The following is a 16,906-nucleotide window of genomic DNA, read 5'->3' on the forward strand; positions in this document are numbered from 1 at the left end:
CGGGGGCTGGCGGGCAGCAGCGCTGCCCCTGCGCGGCGAGGTGCTCGGGGAAACGCCGAGTGGGGCAGGGAAATGCGGTCTTCAGTCGCGATTCCCTGGGAGGGGCTCCCCTGCTGTTGAGAAGTTCCTTTACCGGATAAGTGATTCACGTTGAATTTAACAAGGCCGGTGAGGGATTGAAGTGTAGGGAGAAGGTATCCTAACCTCCCGAATAGGTGCAGCCCGGCAGAACGGCTCAGACAAGGCGGATACATCTTGGCCAGACAACGGAGTTGGGAAACATCTGAGGAGGAGAAATTGTCCCCAAAAGACTCGTGGCCATAAATGGGAAAAAGAAATAGGAGGCAACTCCCCAAACGATCACCTGAGACCCCCACACGTGTGTAGTGTGGTTTTGCAAAGCTAGAGTTATGTAAATAAAGTAGATAAGCAGAAAGGCAGAGAGTTCTCGGAAAATGTATGAATATTCCCGTATTTAAGGAATGTAAAGGATGGACTTTTGTTTCAGGGTGTGCACGTGAGGAGGAATGATCCCCCACGCACCCGGCGCCCAACAAATATCTGCTGCTTGATGCTGCGTTGGGGTTAAGAGGTTTATTCCTGCTTTCAGTGACAGAGTCAGTCTTTCAAAATAACCCTGGAGGAAGCAGTGTTTTGGGTGGCATCGGGAGGGGGAAGGTTTCTTTCTTTTAATCCAGGTTTTATTTTTCAAAGGGTACGTGACTACTATCCTGGAAGACGCAAAAATTTACTCGAGCCACGCCAAGAAATTCAGCGTCGATGCAGATGACGTGAGGTTGGCAATCCAGTGTCGAACTGACCAGTCCTTTACATCTCCCCCTCCAAGAGACGTAAGTAAAACTGGGCTGATAATAACAGGACACGGGGAAAAAGACTGCGGGTGGGAGTGTAACCCTGTCTCTCCAGTTCTTGTTAGATATCGCAAGGCAGAAAAATCAGACACCGCTGCCGTTGATAAAGCCTTATTCTGGGCCTAGGCTCCCGCCTGACAGATACTGCTTGACAGCTCCCAACTACAGGCTGAAGTCCTTGCAGAAGAAGGTAAGAGCTCTGGGCAGGGAAGGATTTACCTAATGCCCACACTGTTGTCAGGATTATTGTTGGAATTAGGAGTTTTTCACACGTCTGCAGGATACGGGTGGGTATATGCAGACCTGTGTGTGTCTAAAGAGTGTTTGAAACTAGGTCAGTGGTCTTTAGGGATGTGCAGGTATTCTTATTGCTGGTTAGTTTGCATTGCAGAGCGTGTTATAAAATGAATCTGTGAGCTTTTTTACTGTTAAAGCAGATTTGCCAAGTTGGATGTCAGATTATAAAAGGAAAAAGCAAGGCTTTAGTATAGATATTAAAGGGTATTTTGTGCTTATATCTCAGTTGTTTCTGCTTGAGAGGGAAAAGATTTTCTTTGCTGGCTGGAAAATGCTGAATGTCTCAGATTTCATATTTATTTCCCCCATTTGAAAGAAAAAAACCTTAAAAGTTAAACTTAAGTTTCCAGATATTGGCATGGGACGTGCCTCGGTGCTAGGTGTTTGGTGGAATAATAATTAAAATGTTCCAGTTATGCTTTTGGGTAGAAACTCGCCTGATTGAGGGGAGTGCTGTTTGCCAGCTCAGCAGCCTGGGAGCTCTCCAGCTCACACCAGTGACATTCCCACCCTGAGGAGTTTGAGAACTGCTGTGAAACAGCCTCTTTGGGTTCTGTAGGAAGAGCCGTTTCATTTTTTTCACTTTAAGAACTGTTCATTTCTCGTGGGATGCTAAACTGAGTGTTCCCTCTCAACAGGTCTCTTCCTCTGCAGGAAGAATAACGGTCCCGCGCCTGAGTGTTGGTGCTGTCAGCAGCCGGCCCAGCACTCCCACCTTAGGTAGGAAACAGCTCACTTGGGGTTTCTCATGGTGATTTTATGGAGAAAATAAAAATAGTGAGGAGTAATTGAAAGCATGCTTCAGCTGCTGAGGAAATGTTGGGTGTCACCTGAGCTCGTTTGACAGCATGAGAAAAATGAAATTGATTTCAGAAAGATGATTGGGATCTTTTGATACATACATAGAGGCAGTCTGGTTTCATTTTGTATTTGTGATAACTTCTGTATGTGAAGGGGCCGTTCAAGAAATAAAAGTTTTGAGGTTTTTTTTTCCTTGCTGTAACACTACGCTGAACTGCAAATAGACTGGCTCTGAGGAAGGATTTCTGTGCAGAAGGGGCTGTTGGGCGTTGGAATGGGCTGCCCAGGGCAGGGGGGAGTCCCCGGGATCCCTGGAGGGGTTGAAGAGTCGGGCTGAGCCAGCGCTGAGGGGTCTGGGGGAGTTGGGAAGGGTCAGGGTGAGGGTCATGGCTGGGCTGGAGGAGCTGCAGGGGCTTTTCCAACCCAGATGGTTCTGTGAAATAGCACTAAATTAAATCAATTTTTAAAAGGTTCATAGATTTATGACTGAGCCTGTGCACTTAAATATTAGTGTGTGTGTGTGTGTGTGTGTAGCCTGGAAATGTGACTCCTGCCTCTCCAGTGTCAGGATGTTTCTGGGAATCTCCGCTCCTTTGAAAATAATAGGTTTCACTTTGAAAGCAAATGTATGAGCTGCTAGTGTGTTTTGGTGTTTGTTTTCTTTTGTTTTTTGTTTTTTTCTTCATTTATCTCCTGACCGGGTTGTTTCTCATTCCAGGTACACCTTCAGCACAAACAGTGTCTGTCTCAACAAAAGTTGGTGCCCCGGTGTCGCTGACGGGTCAGAGGTTCACTGTACAGATCCCGTCTTCTCAGGCAGCTGTCAAGTCAGGTAGAACACGAGCTGTAAAGATCAGCAGCGCTTCCTGGCGTTCTTTTTAGTAGAACAGAAATTAATTTATAATAATAATGTGGGAAATTCGTTCACCTCTTCTGTTCTTTAATATTGCTCATCTTTCGTGTCTCCTTACGGGAGGCCAGCAGTCCTCTCTCTGGTCATGCCACGAACTTCTAGATTTTATTCCCATTTTGAATTCCTTTTCTCTCAGGATCATTCCAGGGTTTTCAGCCCGGAATGTTCTGGTGGAATGCTGCTTTATTAGCTTGAAAGTTCTGTTTCAGTGCGGGAAAATCAACTGTCATTTTTTTCAAGCTTTTCATTCAACTTTTTTTTTTTTTTTTCCCACAGCCACACCAACTACTCCGACAGTTCAGAATGTTCTGATTAATCCTTCATTAATTGGACCAAAGAACATTCTTATCACTACAAATATGGTGTCGTCCCAGAACACATCCAATGAAGCGAATCCCTTGAAGAGGAAGCACGAAGATGATGATGACTACGATAATTTGTGAAGAGACTGTCCGGTCCCCTCCCGTGCTTCAGACTGAGTCTGACAGGGGTTTTGCCAGGAATTCTTTGTAAATGGTGGGAGAGCATGTAAATACTCTGTTAAAGTGCAGTTGGGCGTGGGGCGAGAGGGAGAACGTTGCCTGTGGAAAGATGAGCTCACGGCTGCCCTTTTCCCGCAGCCTGTCGTGTGTTTTGAACCCCGGGCGCAGGGGGAGCAGTGGCCAGCACCCCACAGAACAGCCTTCACGTCTCTCTCACCTTACTGCTGAGAGACGTGTCTGGTGAGCCGGGTGCTGCCCTGGGCCAAGCAAAAAGAATTTTTAGAAACTGTGGAGTGGTGTGACCTAGATATTCATTTCAAATAACCACAAAAAGAGTCCTGGGCGAGGCGGGATGTAGCGTTTTTGTTTTTTCCCCAAATACATTTGTTGTTTCCAGGCCGTGTGAGGATTCTCTGAGCAGCAGAGGAGGGGCTGCCGCAGACAGGGGTTTCTGTTGGCTGGAGCCAGTACCCACCGCTCAAAAGTTAGGGAAGAGGTAAAATCCCAGCCAAGGTTTGTTCTTTATTTATTTCTGACGAGCCGCTCCTCTGTCTGTCACTTCGTGTTGCCAGCGAAGCGCCGGAGCTTGGCTGCGCGGGGCCGTGGCGGGCTCCCCAGTCTGTTCTGCTAAAGACCGAATAAATTGAATGTGGTTTTATATCTGAAACAATAACCAGGCAGGGTGGTTTGTAACAGGGTAAGTGCCTCGGCCAAGGGGAAAGTTGCTGGGGGTTTTATACACACACACGTATGTACATACATGTGCACATGTGTATCACTTGTACACCTTTATATACCTAGTTTTATATATATAGTATACAGAGAATATATATTAAACATCTTTTATAGATCTATACTCAGTATACAGAGAATATTTATATATTACATATCTAGATGTATTTATATATTATACAATAATACATATTGTGCACTTTTATATATCTATACCCAGTACACAGAGAATATAGTGTGTGTGTATATAGCTCTGTAAGAGTTAATTATGCATGCACAGAACCAGCCACCCTTTATATATCATATGGCTGTATATATATATACACACACATTCCTGCAGAGACAGGTGTTTAGACAGTCTCCGACACCCTTTTTGTAACACAGCACCCAACATTTGACAACACACACACACCAGGTAACATGCATTTTTTTATTACACACATCCACAGACACTATCCTTGTGATTTACAAGCTTGTTTAAATTGCTTTGAAACAAACATCTTACAGCCCTCAGGGAGCTTTACATGCTTGGGAAGTATAAGGAGGCCTGCAGTTAGAAGTGTGAGGGTTGTGATCCCAACACGCACCCCTGAGCTCGGCTCAGTCAGGCAGAGCCCACCAGGAGCCCTGCTCAGCCCTGACCCCTCCTGCCTCCTTGTAAGAGCAAAAGGAAACTCCTCTGCTCCTTCATTAATACTAATTGTATTTGGGAGGAAGCTGTCAGTCAGCCTTTGGTGTTTAGTAAAGGCAGGTCTGACAGCTCCTGGGCTGCAGAGGGGAGGGACCCAGTGCCAGGCCCCGAGGGAATGGCCTCAAGCTGCCCAGGGCAGGGTCAGGCTGGCTCTGAGGAAGGATTTCTGTGCAGAAGGGGCTGTTGGGCGTTGGAAGGGGCTGCCCAGGGCAGGGGGGAGGCACAGAATGGTCAATATTGCACCAAGGCCCAGCAGAAGACAGAGGGCTCCCCAAGGTACGGTGCTAGTGCAGCATCCAGCTGTAAGGAAAAGGCCTCACTAATACCAGTAGAAGGAAAAAAAAAATTTTTTTTCTTCACACTGCAACTCAGAAATTAGGACTGAGCAGCAAGAACAGAATCCTACTATTTGTAACAGAAGACAAATGGCAACTGCTGCAACAGTTCTGTAACTTATTTTTATTGCAGAAAGCCCTGAGTGTCTGTGGGGTCTATTGTACCCAATAATGCAAAACCAAACATCAGAGGTTTTTAGTAGTTACTTTATTAAAGCTACAAAACCAAGTTAAAATGACTACAATATTCACAGAGGGCTAGGAGGTTAACTTCATCGAGCACAGACCCAAAAGGGACCACTTTGTATTTAATTTAAGACTATCCCGTGCCTCCTGGAGGTCAAGCACCAGCCCAGCTCCCAGAGGAGCTTGGAACAGTTCCTCAGGCTGCATTGGAAGAGTCAGTGCCCGCAGTTCCAGTGCAAATGCGAAGTTCTGTCAAGATTACGGATGTGGCTGTACCCAGCGTTTTCACAGCTCAGGCTGAGGAAGGCAGCTGGAATGGGGAACCTGGATAAATCACCTCCACTCACTACAGAAATCCTAGAGGAAAATGTTCCTTACCCTTGGCCCCAGACCACACATGTAAATATTTACAGAGAATTGGATATGATCTAGCAGGAAGTAGTGTTTGACTCCCTTGCCAACACCAGAAGCTGCTGCAAGAGATCCCAACACTTCAAGAAGTCACCAGCAACGTGGTCCGAGGAAGCAGAGCACAACGCAGACTCTCCCAGGCTCAGTTATGCTCCTCTTTGATCGGGGTGCAACCCGAGAAGAAGCTGCCATTGCTACTCAGCATTCTCTTCTTTTTCTTTACAAGCAGTACCTGGTTCTCTTGGGACTCCTCATCTCTCACAGGCAGGGAAGCAGCAGCAGCAGCAGCAGCGCTGGGCTTCTTCACTAACATGTCTTGGTCTGTGATGTCTTTCAGGACCTGGCAGAAGAGCAAGGAAGAAGGTTCTGGGGTTGGTCAGTGCCCTGATTCAGGGTTAGGGTTAGAGAGTTGCTTAATTCCTTAAGTCAAAATTGTAATTAGAAATTCATGGGCTGAGCAGGAAGAGACAACAGCAGGAATAGCGTGCAGAAGGTCTAAAAGTGAATCCATTTTTCATACTATAACTTTGCCACAAAAACTTAAGAATTCAGCAGACTCAAGATTTAAATACAAGCTGGCTTGAAAGCTGATCTGTTCAGAATTTCCTTGCAAATTTTCTTGTCTGGGGTTTTCTCTTTAAGGCTGGGGCTCAGCACCACTGTTCATCCTCACAGCTTGGGGCAGTACCTTTGTTGTGGGTGTGACACACACAGGCTGGAAGAAGGTCTCTCCTGCTGTCACTTCAGTGGGGTCTTCCAGTTTGAAGGAACCTTCCGAGTCCCTTGTTTGGTCCTCACACAGCACAGCATCCTGAGGGGCAGTACTGTTTTGAAGCACTTGTACAATATCCATCCCTCCCCTCCCTAACGGCTGGAGAAATACGAGGGGTCCCTGAGCCCCCTTCTCTCCAGCTGCAGATTAATTCCTAGTACAAGATGCCTGTCAGGCAACTTGGTTTCATGTGATAGTTAATAATTAAAGAATTACTAATGGGAGGTCTCCAAACCTCTAAGATCCAAGAGCAAGGCAGACTTTTTCAGCAAGAGTTCTAACGAGCATCAGTTGGTCATGAACCTCTGATGCCAAACCCCCCTCCCCAAATATTTTTTTAAAGAATGGAAGGGATAACATCTGAAAATTAGTTAAGTTTTTGTGCCGTCTGAAGCTAAAGATACAATTTTTAATTACCAGAGGCAAAAGATAAGATTTAAATTGTTTGTCCTCAGATTTGTGGCTGACAACTGGCAGTAGGTAAATCGGTGTGACTTAGGAAATTGCACCGTGTCCCGTATTTAGTGCAAGAGCCTGGTACTGCAGCAGAAAACTTTGTACTCAGTTACCATAGATAAACCCTGAATTACAGCAACATTTACAAGTATTTCAGAGGTGCCTAAGCTTTAGCTCACAGACTGGTCCTGTCCACTGCCAGTGTAAGTGCTCCCGCACTCCTCTCCGGCACCCACAGACCCAGCACTACTCACCCGCACGCCGGGGTCTCTATTTCTGCACTTTGCCGAGTCGCAGCTGCAGCGCTGAGTGCAGCCCACCTTCTGCTTCCTGCAGCCACACTGCCTGTTTCCACACCGGCCCTTGCACGAGCACTAAATGAGAGAAGAGTTCTGTGCAGGAAGAGCTGCAGGGTTTTCTAGACAGCGTCTGGATTGCCACAGCTGTCAGCACCTAAAGGACAGGACCAGCCCCCAGGCTGCCGGGAACCTTTTGTTGTTTCCTGCACACCAGGAAAAGCAACAAGGTCTTTCCACCTAGAGCCAACTCTTGCTTCAGTATCCCCAAAATAATCCGACTGCAAGTTATCCGGCAGGATGCTGCTTTCCGTGGCTGTAAAACAAGCCGAGATTTATACACCAGAAAGCAAACCTGAGTCACCACAGCGAGGGCCCTCCAGCGAGACCATTTAACTTCTTCAGGGAATCTTTGCTACTCGGGGTACGTGAAGCAGCAGCAGGCCACATGCACCAGCTGCTCCAAGCTACGGCTCTGCACCGAGCAGTAACTTGCACTGGAGTTCCACTGGGCTACGTAAAGGAACTCAGAAGAGCCAAGTGCCAAGCACAAACCCTTCCCTCTTCCTGCAACATGGCCCAAAAAAATAATTCTCCCAAACCGCTAATAGTACTGTAGGTCAGAATTTATCACGTTAAGCTCCAATGAGAGGAACTAAAACTCGACCTTAAAATCCATAAGCTTTTCTGTGGTAACTGCTGAGGTTTTCAGTCGCTCAGTAGTGAAACACACAATAATTTACCCCTTTGTGAAAGGGGAAGAAGAACACGGCTCACAACAGAGGTGCAGCTTTATAGAAGTTTTAAGCCCAAAGGGGCCCACTGGTTCCCAGCAACTTGGGTTTCGCACATTCAAGTCATCTCTTGCATCCCATCAGGGATTAACCAAGCAGAGAGCTGGAGATCCAGGCCCAGGCCGACACACAGAAGATGGAAGCTGAGGCTTCCACCACAACTGGGAGCCACAGTACACCACAGCGGGAACAGGACACAGGGAGACGTGACAGAACATCCCTTTTTTCCCCCGCTAAAAGGAGCTCCATGAAGGAATAAAGCTGCTGTTAGGGCTTGCTATTTTGCTGCTGAAACATATAAGCCAGGTTCAGCCACAGGTAGCAAGGCAGAACATGAGTGTCTTGTTGTAGGAGATGATTTGGCCAGTGAAAGAGTATTTAGGAAGCTATTGATGGCTGTAGGCAGCTTTTGCTTTGTCAGATCATAAATCACCAAGGCCAGCAGTCCTATCCTATTAAGGCTTTTCAGACCAATCTCGCTGTTTCTCTGTACACATACGAGATCCTCAGGGATATAGGCAAGTGATTCCCTAGTAGGTAATAACAAGTCAAAGATAACTGGATCATCTTACCCCCATCATGTTTTTCTTTGCTCCTCTGACTGCTTTAACCGGAACCCAGTCTGCATCCTCCATCTCCCCTCCGGACTCCCCCGAGTCAGAGAACAGCTCTTCCACATCCACTTCTGGGGTCGGTGCACGAGGTTTTGCTGACGTTTGCCGGCGAGTCTTTGGCTACACACAGAAGGTACAAGGGTTGAGGCCCCAGAAGAAATAACAGTGGGTTTTACATTTTATTAAGGCACTTCAGAGTCCCACCACCACAGCTCCAGCCCCCTCAGCTAGCCAAGGTGGCTGCAGGGTTAGGGAAGAGATTGAAAAGTAAAATAATCAAATAGCATTAAAAAGTCGATCAGTCAAATTTAAACTGCCAGAGTTGACAAATCCTTGGAAATGTAACAGATTTGTGTCACAGTCTTGACAAAATAGTTTTAAAGCATTTATTCCTCCCAGCACTAAGATTTGGCTCTTTTGCAAGGCAATGATTAAGTTTTCTGTGACAGATGCCTTGCTCCATGATTCAGAGATTGGAAATGCTACAGACACCTGGATTACCAAAACCACAGAGTTGGACCTAATTAGACTAAGGAAACAAATTTGGGGTTCTGTTGACCTTTTATTTTTTTAAAAAAAGATCTAAAAACTAGTGCAAGCTAGTTCCAGAAGTATTCTGAAGACAGAAACCTTAAGGAGTGTCTGAAGTAGAGAACAGGCCTACTTCAAAAAGCAGAACGTGCTCTGTAAGGAGCAACTTGGGAGAAAGAAATCGATTATTAATAACCAACATTAACTTTTGGAAAGAACCCAGGTACAACACAAGCATGAAAACTGCAGAATCTTTACTTTGGGTGGAATATAATCAAAAGAAGAATCTGGGGACTCGGATGGAATTTTCTGAATGTGACGGAGCTTCTGTCCACTGGCAACTTGAAGGAGCAGCAGTTTCTGTTAAGGAGGACAAAACCAGTCAGTTTTGCAAAAATACATTGACCCAACTGTCAAGAAGCTCTTGCAACCGATGTCTGTACAGATCTCTACCTGTTTAAGAGTGTCATTTTCCTGGAGAAGTTCTTGGTTCTTCTCACAGATCTCCCTCATTTTCTCCAGCTCTTCCTCCTGTTGGCAAAGCAGGGTGAAATCTGTAGGTTTATGTGGGGGTAGCACAAAGAGTTGTCTAGGACAGATTTTTTCTATTTGGATCTTTCTTGAGAGATCAAAGGGGCTGCTTTAGATTCTCCAACAGGAGATCAGCTCTGACTGATCAGGAAAGTCAGTAGTGCTACCTGGAAAGCTACCTGGTTTTAGGCATGGCATTGCCAATACAGTGGAGAGAATTTAGTCCTTTCAGAGCAACCATCTAAGATCTAAAGCTCCCTCTGTTTCTAAGGTTTATCTCCAGATTAGGTGCACCTGGGACCGATTTTGCTTTACTACATCACTAAACACGCCCTTCCCCAGGAGCTTGCTACACCACTTAATTCTCTTAGTGAGAAGACAAGGTGCAGCTTGTAACAATCAAGCTAAAGCTCCTCCATTGCTGATAGCACAGCAGAGCACCAACAGCCCGTTCCGTGCCCGCACCAACGGTGTTCTGAGCACGGGGCAAGTTTGTGTGAGCTGGTCAGACTGTGGCAGGCCTCACTCCTGTGTTTATGTCTATTTAATGAAAAATACATAAGAATAAAAAACCCACACAGGCTTATTCAAGAGCAACTATCCCCTGCACCCACCCGAACTGAACAATCTTGGTGACAAATAGAGATGGTCTTCAATCCTTCAGCACCTTCCTCATTCTAAAGTCACCGCTCCAAGTTCACAGCCCTGTGAGCACAGCCTCCCCCCAGCCACATCCAGACACTCTACCTGGAACCTGAGTCGCTCTTGCAGCTGTTTCTCTTGCTCACTTAGCGAATCTTCCAGTTTCTTCTCTGCTGCTTCTTTTTGCTGGAATTGGCTAAGCAGGTACAGAACCTAAAAGCGAATTAATAGAGCAAGTGGGTGTGAATTCCTAAAGACACATCTGGCAGCCCAGGCATCAAAGGCTGGGACAATTTCAGAAAGATTTTTACTGCCACTTTGATTCCACCCTGATCTACTTTAAAAGTTACCTTGTGCTCAGGTGTAATAGCCTCACTTAAAGCACTGTGAAAAGTTATTGAATGACAAAAATTGCACGGGACAAAAGACTAAAAGGGAGATTTTTGTTAACCCTCTGTAAGAATAACAAATCTTGACCAGACATACAGACAGGTTGGTTTCAGCACATCCCCTCGGCCTTTTATCTCTGAGCAGATTTAGGAATCAGAGTCTCAAGACACAAACTCAAGACACAAGATTTCTATCACTTCTGTTTTACCTTTTCCTGGTGGTGTTGTTCCTGCACCAAAAGCTGATTTTGGAACTCGGCCTCCATCTCTGTCATGTGGTTTCGCTCTTCAATCAGCATCTTTTGTATGTCTGAACAGTTGGCTTTACTCTGCTGAAGGCTGCTCTCCAACTTGCTTTCCTGCACTTTGGAGGAGACCAGCTGAAAGACAAAAGCAAGACGATCACTTGGCTCCACGAGTTCTGCATTTCATAACGTCTGTCGGGACAGACACGCTGCAGCCCCAAGGTGAAGAGTGCCAGCCTCGCTCCCAGCCACCCGCAGGGCTGCGCTGGCCATCAGCCACAAGGAGACGAGAGATTCAGCACTGGACCACCACTACGGAAATGCAGAACAGGCAGCAGGAGGTCCTGCTAACAGTTCTAGGTTAATCTCCTTTTCTGTGGCGAATGAAATCCAAGTACTTGGGGGGAGACCCCAAAAATGAATATTCTCCCATATTAGCCCTGTTATTTTTTTTACCTTTAGTTTCCAAGCACCAGGAACTAGTAAATAATTCTGCCATCCAGTTGCTCTTTCCTTGATTCCACATCATCCCAATTCCTATTCTTTTCCCCCGTCTTGTTCTCCCATCTCAAACTGCCTACACACTGACCTCAGAGTACTCCCCTTGATTCCCTGCAGACTGCCTACTTATTCAGGAAGTATTTTTAGGTACTTTTTTCCCCTTCCACTTCTGAAATTTGTCTCTTCCCTTTTACTGTTCCCACACAAGCCTTCTGTAAGCACAGCTTTAGCTGCTATCTCCAGACCCATGGCTATTCCATTTCCTTCTTCCTTGTTTTTTGGATTTCACTCCCCAGTGATCTACAGAGTTCAGGAGAATATTTTAACCACAAGTTGTGAGGGAAATAAACCTGATTCACCTGAATTCATCTCTGCTGTCAGCCTGTTAGTCACTTCCTTTCACTCCTGGTTAGAGCCTTTGTTTTAGTGATAAAATAGGACAATTCACAATTTACCTCTCCAAGGAGATACTTCAGGGCACATTTAGCCTCTAGAATTGTTGCAATAGTGTCCCAGCGCTGCTTCGCACGATCTCCGTTGTCTGCGTCTAAGAGTTTCTGCTGTAGATCAGCTATCTGGGCACTCCTTTAGAAGAACACATGTATTTGAGGTTACAACATGGGAGAAAACCTGGGCTAGGCTCTGGGCTAAGATGACTGTTACCAGGATTTTAGACAAAATAGTTCAAGTTCAAAGTTTGACTGCTCAGTCGAGCAGCTGGAGTCTGCAATGCTGTACCTGGGAGTGTCTCCTCCCCTCCACACTTCCCACCAAAAGCACAGCGTTTCCTCATGCAGAGACACTCACAGGCAAGAAAAGTAATTTAAGTGACAGTCATAGCCTCACATTTCGAAAAAATTCAAACCACAAAAACCACATGGTCTTATTTTTAGTGCCAGTGTTTAAGTTATTTTTCTTTGTCTGTTTCACAGGACAGTTGTAGATAGAGGTGAGGGGAAAAAAACACAAATGAAAGCAAGGCTGTGCAAATCAGTTGTACTCCTTACCTGAGCCCCATCTCAGTTTCCAGGCTTTCTATCTGCTTTGATATGGAAAGGTCCATCTCTGATGCCTGCCAGTCTTCAACGGCGTAGGTGCGTCTCTAAAGAATTGCAGCAATAGGTGAAGAAATTGAAGAACAAGAACAAGACTGGCCCTTCACACACAGACATTTCAGCAAAGAGGAGCCACACTATTATAAATGTCTCCAAGTATCTCTTCATAGCTTAAATTCCATTGCTCCTTCCCAAAAGCATCAAGTCCTTAATAAGGGGTGTGACCCGCTCACATCCACCAGATTCTCAAGTTACTTCAGCAACTCTGTTCCCCAACATGCCCGAGGACAGTAACAACATTAACCCTTTCTTCCATCCCAACCCTCTGAGGGAAAAAGGTCAAATAGGAGGAAAGAAGTGACAGAACTTGAGGAACAGCCAGAGGTGTGGGACAGGGAAAATGGCATTTGTCTCTCTCTTACCCGGAGCTTTAGAGGTGGGTTTTCCCCAGCCTCTTTCTTCTCTTTAAGCTGAAGGAGCTCCTGTGCCAAGATCTTTCTGTCCTCCAGCAGGTCTGCAAGGTGCCGCCGAGCCTCTTCAGTACTAACGAGAACCTCTACTTCATTTGCAAGCCAGCTCTGAAAGAAAAAATAAAAACGTGAAAGCCCCCAAAATTAGCATAGTGTTCATCGTAGTCTCAACTTCAGGACTGAAACCTTCTCTGAAATGCCTTCACGGATAACTTGAATAATCACGTTGCCTCCCTTAATACGAAAGCCCATCTCCCTCCCCTCTGCTCCCCAGCCAGAGCCCATCAGCACCAGCCGGGTTAACAAAGCTGAGCCTGCCCGCTGTTCGTTGGAACGCACAACACCGTCACCCACCTTTACTCGTGCAGCAACTCCTTCCATTCCCCGATTCTGAGTTTCCTTCCGTTTATCTGCAGCCTCCCGTTGTTTCTGCAGAGCATCCTTTAGGCGCTTGTTTGCGGCCGCTGCCTGCAAAACATTTTACACAAAAGCTGAACAGTAGTTACTTCATTTAACCCGCAGTGGCTGAAAACATGAGGCATTCACAGCGCAAGCCAGAGACTGAGGCAAGGAGAAGAGAGCGTAAGGTTAATGCACTCAGAACAACTTTAGGATTAAGCGATGACTAGAGCTCTTGACCTTAGTCCCTTTGCTGACGCCCAGTTTCAAGGCCTAAAGGTTGCTTCTAGGCCTAAAGGTAGAAGACAGCATCCAAAACGATGGTTTCAAGGTGCATTTCTTCTATACAGATGTCCTGAAAGAATTTTTAACTGCAATCTAGCATACCCACCACCCAAGCTCATTTCACACTGCTGAGCTGTAACAGATTTGCCACAGCAGCCTGATGCTCAAAGGGTAATTGAGTCTTTAAGGAGCAGATTTAACTAGAGTCCCTCAGAGAAGCACGATATTTTTCTACAGAAAGAAAAGCACCTATTTCTAAGCCTCCAAACTGCTTTTAAGAAGTTTCTGCATAGCTTATGACAACCTCCAGCCACACTTTGCAGACCTTTAGGAATTGGTCAGGAGTTTCTAGCAGATGTTGGCTCCTTACCTCTTCTGTTTTGCGCCGAAGTACGTTGGCCTGCTTCTGGAAATCTCGTTCTAGCTTCAGTAGCTCATATTGTCTCTTGCGATCCTGCAGGGAAATAAGGTTAAGACAGATGGGAAAAAAAAAAAAAGTCACATTAATATCTATGGCCAGTTTCACACTTCTGGGAACAGAATAATTACATTTGCTATTCTGCAAATGTATTCACGATAATGATTTCACTGATCGTTACAAGCTTAAGCCGTGTAGTGTCTCGGATCAAAAAGATGTTCAGCTTAAAGTGACTAAAAGGGGCTTCACACTTCCCCTTAAAAAGGTTTAGGAGCCTGTAGCCTGTAAGAGCCTGCAAACCAAAAGTTGAAGACTCAGCGTCCCAAAGCACTAAGGAACAAACTTGTTGCAGTAAGAATTCCTGTCAGACCAGAACTCGAGGTCCAGATGTTTGCTGCCCATTACACTTGACTGCTACAAGCAGCTGGATTTCATTATCAATGCTGTTTACCTGCAGATCCAATATTCCTTTGAAAGTTCATACCTCCCATTCTGTGGCCAAACCCTACAACGTTTAATACTTAAAAATATTTTTGCCTTCTGCTTCAGAGCTGTATCATGACAACTGTGTTGAGAGTTCTAAGATCTCCAGAGATAAGCAAGCAAGCCCATTTACGACAACTGACGAAAGGTGGCAGCCATATGAACTAACATTATCTTCAAAGCGCTCCCCAGAGGTTTCAGATGCTTGCTAGTTAAACAAAGCCTTGCAGCAAACGCTTTAATGATTTGTTTCACTCCTCGGAGGGAGGTACAGTTTGGGGACTTATTGTTTGCTCACCCGTTCTTTTAGCTGGATCACTTCCTTGTCCTTCTGTTGTTTCCACTGCCTGAATTTCTCAGCATCATCTTTCATTTGGCGCATTAGCTGCACCCTCTGGCTTTTCATTTCCTGAAAAATAGAAGAGGCTGGAAGAACCGTCCAGGATTTGCACTCTGGGTAGTTTCAACCTACATTTCCCTAGCGGGTCTGTCAGGGGCAGGGGGTGGCAGGCAGGAAATACTACAGAGTGCTGCCCACTCAGAGGACACGCCTAAGGACGATTTCAAAGTCCTAAAACCCAGGAATTAACCTTTTAAGGCATAAAGGGAAGACTAACACATGCACAGTACACACATCGAATCAAAGGGAAGTCAAGCGATGCAGTTGAGGCAATAAATTATCAGGACAGCTAGAAAACACTTTGGACTTCTATCCCTGCAATCTCAGTAGCCACCTGCCTATTGTATTACAGTAAGGAGTCTTGCCAAAACCTGGTGTTCTCGGCCTAAAAACCAAAGTGACTGTCTTCTGTCTGGAAGCTGCTTTATCTACAGTGGAGCAAGTCTGAGAACTCCATGCTAAGGTTAGTTACCCTGATCTCCTGGTTCAGTTTGGAAACAGTGCGTTCTGTAGATTCCTTCAGCTTTAAGAGCTTCGATTGCTCATTCAGCTTTTTCTTCAGCTCATTAATTTGCCCCTCCAACTCCTGAAGTCTTTTCCGACGCCGTTCACTCAGCCTGTTAAAAAAAAAAAATTCAAAAAAAAAGACCACACTTCAAAAAGTCCCCCCAGTTACTGTCAAACAAGTACTCCCCGACTTTAGAGTCACCTCATGAAAAATGAAGCAGTTATCTTCCCCACTGACAAAAGCCCACTATCAAGCTTCTCTGCGATTCATGCAACTCCCAAGGCATGTTAAAGAGATGCGTTTGCATCAAAATAAGAGCTTTTACAAATAGTAAATGTGCAAGACCGTGAATTTTAACACAATTTTCAGTGCTCTAAGCCACACAGCTCATGTAGTTGGCTTACTTGGCATGGTTGACATCCTTCTTTGCCATGTGCAGAGCAAGGATCAACTCCTCCTTTTCTTTTTGCAAACTGCTGACCTCCGATTCCAGATCTTTGATATTAGTCTAGAAAGGACAAGAGTAATAAGTCTCCAAATAAAAACCTTGAAACTACACTCTGAGGCATCACTTTAAGGCAGGAGGCCTCGAGAAACCACACTGCTTTCCAACAGGATGCAAGCCACCTTGTCTAAAAGCAGTATGAATGTCCAAAGACTTAGTCTGTTGTACCCTGAAATCTTAGTCCACAAAACCACGGTGACAAAAAGTTATGGCTGAACAATTTCAGTGACAGGCAATCCCAACACAGGGGAAGCCAGCTCAGCTGGCTGTACTGTGAGAGGTAACAGAATCCCGGAATCATCTGGGTTGGAAAAGCCCTCGCAGCTCCTCCAGCCCAACCATGAGCCTCCCCCTGACCGTTCCCAACTCCCCCAGATCCCTCAGCGCTGGCTCAGCCCGACTCTTCAACCCCTCCAGGGATCCCGGGGACTCCCCCCTGCCCTGGGCAGCCCATTCCAACGCCCAACAGCCCCTTCTGCACAGAAATCCTTCCTCAGAGCCAGCCTGACCCTGCCCTGGGCAGCTTGAGGCCATTCCCTCTTGTCCTATCGCTTACTACTTGGTTAAAGAGACTCAGCTCTCTGCACCCTCCTTTCAGTTAGCTAACGATGAGTACTTGCAGTTTGGCTTCGTATGGCCAAGCAAGCCTCTGAGCAAAAAGCAGAGAAGCCCATTTCACAAAGAACTGGTAGTGGCTAACAGCTCATTGCAGGGAAAAGACCATCTTCTGGTGGTAGAGCTGTTTGTAGCCAGCTGGGCATGGTCATTCCCCACCTTCTCTGCTGACTCATGTAGTTAACTCACCCTACACCCAAGGGGGCAGCGACCCAGCTTACGGAAATAGACCATTAAGAACATGCTCATGAGAGGACAGATCTGCTCCCTTCTCTCC

The 16,906-nt window shown here is 46.0% G+C and overlaps 2 protein-coding genes across 2 annotated transcripts in view; one reads left to right on the forward strand and one right to left on the reverse strand.

The window, feature by feature from the left end:
- Positions 1-491: 491 nt before the first annotated feature.
- On the forward strand, positions 492-4,032 carry TAF9B (TATA-box binding protein associated factor 9b). Its single transcript, XM_026848826.1, has 6 exons — positions 492-517; positions 644-851; positions 928-1,062; positions 1,808-1,889; positions 2,689-2,802; positions 3,160-4,032. Exons 1-6 carry the CDS (start codon positions 492-494, stop codon positions 3,324-3,326), a joined length of 732 nt encoding a protein of 243 aa, XP_026704627.1. The 3' UTR covers positions 3,327-4,032.
- A 1,830-nt stretch (positions 4,033-5,862) lies between these two features.
- Positions 5,863-16,906, reverse strand: part of KIF4A (kinesin family member 4A) — a 19,008-nt gene continuing 7,964 nt past the window's right edge. The window contains 17 exon segments of the mRNA XM_026848505.1: positions 5,863-6,060; positions 6,409-6,531; positions 7,203-7,322; positions 8,611-8,772; positions 9,442-9,543; positions 9,637-9,714; positions 10,462-10,569; positions 10,955-11,125; positions 11,947-12,076; positions 12,499-12,593; positions 12,969-13,124; positions 13,371-13,484; positions 14,071-14,154; positions 14,900-15,010; positions 15,474-15,618; positions 15,914-16,041; positions 16,765-16,813. Coding sequence (XP_026704306.1) covers positions 5,863-6,060; positions 6,409-6,531; positions 7,203-7,322; positions 8,611-8,772; positions 9,442-9,543; positions 9,637-9,714; positions 10,462-10,569; positions 10,955-11,125; positions 11,947-12,076; positions 12,499-12,593; positions 12,969-13,124; positions 13,371-13,484; positions 14,071-14,154; positions 14,900-15,010; positions 15,474-15,618; positions 15,914-16,041; positions 16,765-16,813 — 2,074 coding nt within the window.

The sequence above is a fragment of the Athene cunicularia genome (genome assembly GCF_003259725.1).
Source record: "Athene cunicularia isolate RWA chromosome 4 unlocalized genomic scaffold, athCun1 chr4_part3, whole genome shotgun sequence".
Lineage (NCBI taxonomy): Eukaryota > Metazoa > Chordata > Aves > Strigiformes > Strigidae > Athene > Athene cunicularia.